The 7,140-nt window shown below is 35.7% G+C and overlaps 1 protein-coding gene across 4 annotated transcripts in view; it reads left to right on the plus strand.

Annotated features, from left to right (window-relative positions):
• The window catches only part of LOC110021796, a gene marked incomplete at its 3' end in the record, with an annotated part of 15,303 nt that overhangs the window by 1,116 nt on the left and 7,047 nt on the right, over positions 1-7,140 (plus strand). For all 4 annotated transcript variants that reach the window (XM_020720439.1, XM_020720438.1, XM_020720436.1 and 1 more), the window contains 8 exon segments: positions 1,537-1,692; positions 1,923-2,051; positions 2,143-2,286; positions 2,350-2,409; positions 2,777-2,920; positions 2,984-3,094; positions 3,335-3,466; positions 3,550-3,693. In XM_020720439.1, the coding sequence (XP_020576098.1) occupies positions 1,537-1,692; positions 1,923-2,051; positions 2,143-2,286; positions 2,350-2,409; positions 2,777-2,920; positions 2,984-3,094; positions 3,335-3,466; positions 3,550-3,693 (1,020 nt within the window).

The raw sequence follows: 7,140 nt of genomic DNA on the forward strand, positions 1-7,140 counted from the left end.
TCCCGCCTATATATATATATATATATGGTACTCAGAGTGCCTTAGCCGGACTCATTGATTGCGATCTTTGGTGTAAGTCCATCGGGTCGGGGGTTCGATCCATGCTTAAGATTGAATTGCACACCTTTCTGGTAGGGAGGTCCGCCCCTCGGTCAGACTATGACTATGGGGTTGATCTTGTCAGTTGTAAGTCTCTTCTGGTCTGAAGTTCGATTCCCTCGAGTGTAGTGTGTGGTACTCGAATTCTCACGCGCATGAGGGATATGTGTGTGTGTGTGCGTGTGCTGCAAGCCGTGGTTTGTTGGTTGGCAAGGTTCACTGTAAGTCCTTTCAAGTCACGGGTTTGATTTCCAGTGACACTGAGTTCTCGAATATTTAGGCACATGGTGCGGGCTCTCATCATGGGGTCTAGCGCTCTGTCAAATACCGATTTGCTTTTGAATATATGTATGTATTATCCTCTCATAGATTTTGATATTGAGACCTTGAAATGCTAGAACAAAGCTCTCTGCTATCTTTAAAATTATTAAACTTATTGCTATGCATGATTTAAGCTTATCATCATTTGATCTTCACTTGAATGAATAAAAATTTTCTCCTTGGATGCCCTGATTTTGAAATAGCTTATAATTAACTATGTGGGTTCAAAATGATACATAGCTTGCCTTGGATGGTTTTGATTGGTGAAAAAAATAGTTCATACTTAACTTTTAAGATGGCTTCCAAATATTGTATATCTACCATCATTTTGTTTGCAGTTGTTTGATGAATAGTTAAATAATCTAAAAATTCATAAAACTTATTCCACAATTTCATGCTTTCAATTACCCTTGATGTTATGGTATTGACTTTGAATATTATGTAAATTAATAGATTCCAAAATAATATATTTAAAAAATAATAGATGCTATAGATTACCCTTTTGTGTGTGTGCGTGTTTGTCATGCATCTTTCTTTGTATACAACAACAATCATGACATTAATCCTTTTGATCTTTTTTTGTATATCAACATAAAATTTAATGGCCATTATTTTAAGTAACTAAAAGTTTAAAATGCATTGTTACTATTAAAAAAGAGCTTAAAAACATCTTTTGGTTGCTTTAAATTTTTGCCTTTTTTAAATAAATTGAATGATGCATGATAGATTGTAGCATTCCCGCTTTTTCTATATATTCATGATTTGTTTTCTCCTATTCACATTCATCCGTTTATTTAAATTATTGATGTTTAAAGAGATCATTCTCGTTTTTTTCAAATCAAATTTTATGTTTTAAATTTTATAATCCATTTTAAATTTTAATTATTCATGGGGGGGATGAATGTGTAGGACTGATGGTGTTATGTGATCAAATCGACTTGCACAATTTGCCATGGAAATTATTTTGTATTTAGCTAAGATATTCTTGCAGGAATGGATTCAAAGAAAGAAATGACAGAAGTTTTCACTACAGAGAGAGAGGAGTGAAGCTTCAGTGCAGACATGCATTTATTTAAATTCAGTGATAATAAACTAACCAATGCTTTAATACTTCAGCGACAAAGCTAAGAGGCTCCAAGGAAGGCGAGAAGGTGCTCTATGCTAAAACAAATACGGGTTTTCACCCTCACTGCAAACATGCATCAAATCCTAATCATGAATGTGCTGAATCCTGCTTCCAAAGTTTGACTGAAGGAAACATAGCCCAGGGAGGTGAGATAAACGGCTTTATGTTTGTGTGTTCCAATTCCGCAAGAGCTGAAATAATAGTCAGTGAAGCTAAATTGTATATGACTTGAAAGCAAATAATAAGTCCCATATTGCTGTGCTATTTGCCTCTAATTTCCCCTTCTGCTGCTATCTACCTATTAGTATAGCAGATTATAAACAATAAATGTCATGTTATTGATTCATCTCCTTTCTAATTGTTTATTAAATTACAGAGAAGCACAAGGAATTTTCTAACAAGGCTAATAAAAGTAGCATGCGTCTTAACCGTAATGCATCCAATCATAACAAAGTTTCTGAAACTTGCTTTGAGGATACTCCTAAAAAGGAACATCTGATGGGAGGTAATTCATTTGTCAGATTGACTTGCTCTACTTTGATAATAAATGTTCTATTTAGTTGTAAACTGTAAATTCAACTTATGAATTGTTTTAGACATGAAGTCAAAGAAAAAAAATGAAATAGATCTCACCTTACAGCGTGAGTTGAGCTCTGAGTGCAGAAGTGCATCAAACCCATACCATGAATGCGGTGAATATTGCATCCAACATGTCCCTGAGAGGGAACAGCATAGGCCAGGTAAGCTAAATCCTATGTTCATCCAAATTCACTAGCAATAATCTAATCGATACATTACTTCAGTCATCAAGCTAAAGAGTTTCCAGGAAGGAGAGAAGGTGATGAGCAAAAAAGATAGCGACGGTATGAACTATCAGCGCTAATATGCTTAAACTCTCACCATTGATGTGCTAATTTCTTTTTCCAAAATATTATGCCGCCTTTCTTTTTTTTTATTCTCTTATGTTTATATCTTTTATGTTTTTTTGAGATGCCAAATTTTTTCTCTTTGATATTTGTTTTTCTCCATTCCTGTTTCTAATTAAATTGTAGAAAATACCATAGGAGTTTCCAATAAAACCGAGCAAGCAGCGTGTTTCATTTTCTCAGCATGCTTCCAGTCTTTACCGTAAAGCTATTGAAAATTTTGTTGAGGATACCACTGAAAAGAACATCCTTAGGGAGAGAAATTTTCATCTTAATTGTAATTCAATTTAAAATTTTATTGCAGCCGAAAAGCGAAAAGCGGAAATTGAAATAAGGGAGACTGTGGAACAAATAGTGAACCTCGAGTACAAAAATGCATCAAAGCCCTCCCATTTATGTCCTGAATTCTGTCCTGAAATTGTCTGCGAGAGGGACAGGCATGAGCAAGGTAAGTCACATCCTGCATTTGTCTGCATTCATTATCAGTAATCTAATCAATATATTATTTCAGTCATCAGGTTAAGAACTACAAAGGAAGGGTGCAAAAATGTATTAAAACCTCACCATGAATGTACTGAATTCTGCTTCAAGAGTACCCCAGATAGGAACATAGTTGAGGGAGGTAAAGATATACTATGTTATGGTTCTGTGTTAAGGTTTCACAAATGCTGAAATTATAGTTGATGAAGCAAATTATTTCTAATCCAGAAACTATGTCATGTACTCTTTTTTTAATTATTATTCTCCTTATATTGATGACTGTTAAAGTGAGGTTTTGTCGTTATCCATTAATGTAGTAGAAACAAATTATTTCTCTTGTATCATTGATTTATATCCTTTCTTATTGTTAATATAATTGTAGAAAATTCCAAAGGAGGTTTTATGGAAAGTGATGAAAATGTGCATACTAGTCCTAAGCATGCACCTAATCCTTACAATGAATTTACCGAGTACTACATTGAGGAGACCTCCAAAAAGGGACAACTTGAGAGAGGTAAATCATCTTCCGCATTGACTTGCTCTACTTTTGTTGTAAATTATCATCTGAGCTATGATTCAACTTATAATTTGATACAGCCATAAAGCCAAAAGAAGAAAGTGAAAAAGTTGTTTTCGCAGAGCAAGGAATGAATCTTGATTGCAGAAATGTATCAAACCCCGATCATGCACGTGCGGCATACTGCTATCAAAGTGTCCCCAAGAAGGAGCGGTTTAGACAAAGTAAGTTGTATAATACCTTTCGTTCAAATTCAATATCAACAATCTGACATCTGACATCTATGTTACTTGAGTCTGGAACCTCAGTGCAAATATGCATGCAATGCTCACCGGAAATGCACGGAATTTGCTTCCAAACTATGCCGCATTGGAACTTTACTGAAAGAGGTTTCCCCACCTACGAAGTCAACACATTTCTTATATGCCTTATTATATATAAGAGAAGTGCAGTGTAGGAGAAAATTGTGAACAATTATCTTATGTAGGATTAAGAGGATGTTAAAAAATGCATCGACTCTTGTGAGTTTGAGAGGCAATTATGTTATTTGTTCGTTTGTTTCTAACCCTCAGATCAGAGCATCGGGGATGGGAGGCTAATACTCTAGTCGATGAATCAAAATTATATGTGATCAAGGAGCTAAGCATGGGTCTTGTAGTCCTATCATTCCTTTTATTGCTGATTTGTTGAAGTTAATAATAGAAATAGTCCTTCTTAGATCATTAATTCATCTTCTTTCCAAATGTCAATTTGATTATAGAACAGCCCAAAGGAGTTTCATTTAGGATTGATAAATGTGGAGAACTTCCTAATCATAAGCATGTATCGAATCCTTACCTTAAGGCCATGGAATACTGCTTTGATGATAAACCTGAACCGCAACACATTAATGGAGGTAAATCATTCGCACATTAAATGGAAAAGTTTATGTACTTTTATCAATGCTTCGATCAATTAAAATCAAAACCACACCGCAAAATAGAATCATATCATATCTCCTCTCTACAATTGATGGAACTTTCAGAAAGTTGCTCTAAACCCTTCCTCTCAATCTCACAAGGCAAAAACATGTTGAAATTCTTCTCTCCAACACTTCTCTCCTTCATAAGACCTTTGCCGAGAGAAACGCATGTGCGGGAGTGTACTACTTCATCGCTAGAGTGAAGGATTTAAACTGAAACGGGAGAGTAATTGCACCTAGCACGTCTGCGCCACTCTTGGGTTTTGGGGGCACCATGCTCTCTGTAACGAGGGCGCCATCTAAACACAAGTGCACCGCGCCGAAACGGGAGAGTAACTGCACCTAGCACATCTGCGCCACTCTTGGGTTTTGGGGGCTTCATGCTCTCTATAACGAGGGCGCCATCTAAACACAAGTGCACCGCGCCATAAAGTTTCTTGGCATATTTCCTTGTTACCGTGGGTGCTCTTCCAGACTCCACACCTCAACAATCTTCTACTTAGAGACTGAAAGCACCCAACTCTTGTCTCTATATTTACATCTCCATCTCACTGTACCATCTTCATAGTCATGTATCGTGGTGTGGCTCACCCCCGGTTTCAATCTTCATGGAATCCAAATGAAGTCAAGCATTGTTCCAGTTTCTCGATAGTCACCACATTCATCAATATGTCCGCGAGATTCTGAGCTATGTATCTTTTCTAATAATAAATTATCATGTTTTAGCATAGAGTGTATAAAGTGATATCTCAGCTGAATATGCTTTGTCTTGGCGTGAAAGAATTCTCAGCAAAATGAATTGCATTCATAATGTCACTTTGAAGTTCAATTCCCTGCCCCTTAACCAATTCTGCCATAAAACCTCGTAGTAAAATCATCTTTTTGCTAATCTTAATGATAATAATGTATTCGACCTCTATAGCGTAGAATCTCAACTTATCGATGTGCTCCTAAGAGTGAAGATATACCATGTTGCACTTCTTTTATCATCATATAGCGTAGAATCTCAACTTATCGATGTGCTCCTAAGTGTGAAGATATACCATGTTGCACTTCTTTTATCATCAAAATTTCCTCGCAGATCTGAATCTATAAATCTCTATAAATTGATCCCTGCACTTCCATAGTGTTGATTGCTCCCCTCAAATACTTGAGAATTCACTTTATCGCCTCTCAATGTTGTTTGTTTGGATTGCACATGTATCTGTTAAACACTCCCACTATGTATGAATATGTTGTCCGGTAAAAATTATAATATACATCAAACTTCCAATTGCTGAAGCATACGAAGCTCTCCTCATCTCGGTTTGTTCTTTGGCAATAGCTCCTTAGATTGCTTGAAGTGACTAACTAATGGGGGTACAAATTGGCTTTGTCTCACTCATATTGAACTTTTGTAGGATCCACTGAACATACTTTGTTTAAGACAACTTCAGTGTACTTGCACTCATGTCCCTATTGATTCTTATTCTGATGATTTTTCTGGTTGGACCTAAATTTGTCATCTCAAACTTGATAATTACTCCTTTAAGTCAATGATTTTTTTCATATTTGCCCTGCAATCAACATGTCACCCATATACAAAAGATCAAGACATAAAATTATTCAAGTATTTGATAAAGAAACAGTGATCTGTCTAGCACTTCATGTATCAACTGTTTGACATGAACTTGTCAAACGTCAAATACCATTGTTTTGGGACATGTATTAAGTTATATAAGCTTTTCCTTAACTTGCGAACCAAAGCTTCTTTCCTTGAAACTTTGTAGGGTTGCACCATGTATAATTCATCTTTCAGATCTCCATATAAGAAAATTATTTTTACATTCATCTACTCTAGATATAGATTTCCTCTGCTTCCGGACTCGACACATCCTTGATGATTCTCATCTTCATCACCAGAGAAAAAAAATTGTGTAGTCCACTGTCGGCCGTTAAATCGGGAATGAATATTTGATTTAATATAATATATGTATATATAGTTTTGAATTGTAATTGTTTAATTTTAAAAATATGAGACCGAACTGATCCCATATTAGACGATAATTTAAATAAACGACCACAACACTACAAGTGACATATCTATTTCTAGAAATAGACATATCACTTATACGTGAGACTCAATTAAATAAATTAAAGAATTTATGACATTCGTCTGGTCTGTAAACCTTTATCTTGACCGACAAGTTCCCCTACCTAATATTAAGAATTAGATAGGGTTTATTTTATCTGGGTTCTTAAAACTCCCTATAGAGTCAAGCCCCTATAGTTAATTACCTCTCAAATGACTGAAGTCACTTAAGAGAACTCTCGATAATGATCAGATGTATCTATCTTCATGAATCCAAAGTTTAGGGTTTCCAAGATTAGACATAGAAAAGTCAGGTGGAGAAAGGGACTAAATGAGAGCAATTATTTCTGGAGTCGAAGGAAAGAAAAGTATGTGATGTTACAGATCTTGAGGAGAATCTCGGTGACTTCCCAAACTATCCTATTGTTTGGCTTCAATTTCACTCCCTATAGAGTCAAGCCCCTATAGTTAATTACCTCTCAAATGACTGAAGTCACTTAAGAGAACTCTCGATAATGATCAGATGTATCTATCTTCATGAATCCAAAGTTTAGGGTTTCCAAGATTAGACATAGAAAAGTCAGGTGGAGAAAGGGACTAAATGAGAACGATTATTTATGGAGTCGAAGGAAAGAAAAG

Source organism: Phalaenopsis equestris, unplaced genomic scaffold (assembly GCF_001263595.1).
Source record: "Phalaenopsis equestris unplaced genomic scaffold, ASM126359v1 Scaffold000146, whole genome shotgun sequence".
NCBI lineage: Eukaryota > Viridiplantae > Streptophyta > Magnoliopsida > Asparagales > Orchidaceae > Phalaenopsis > Phalaenopsis equestris.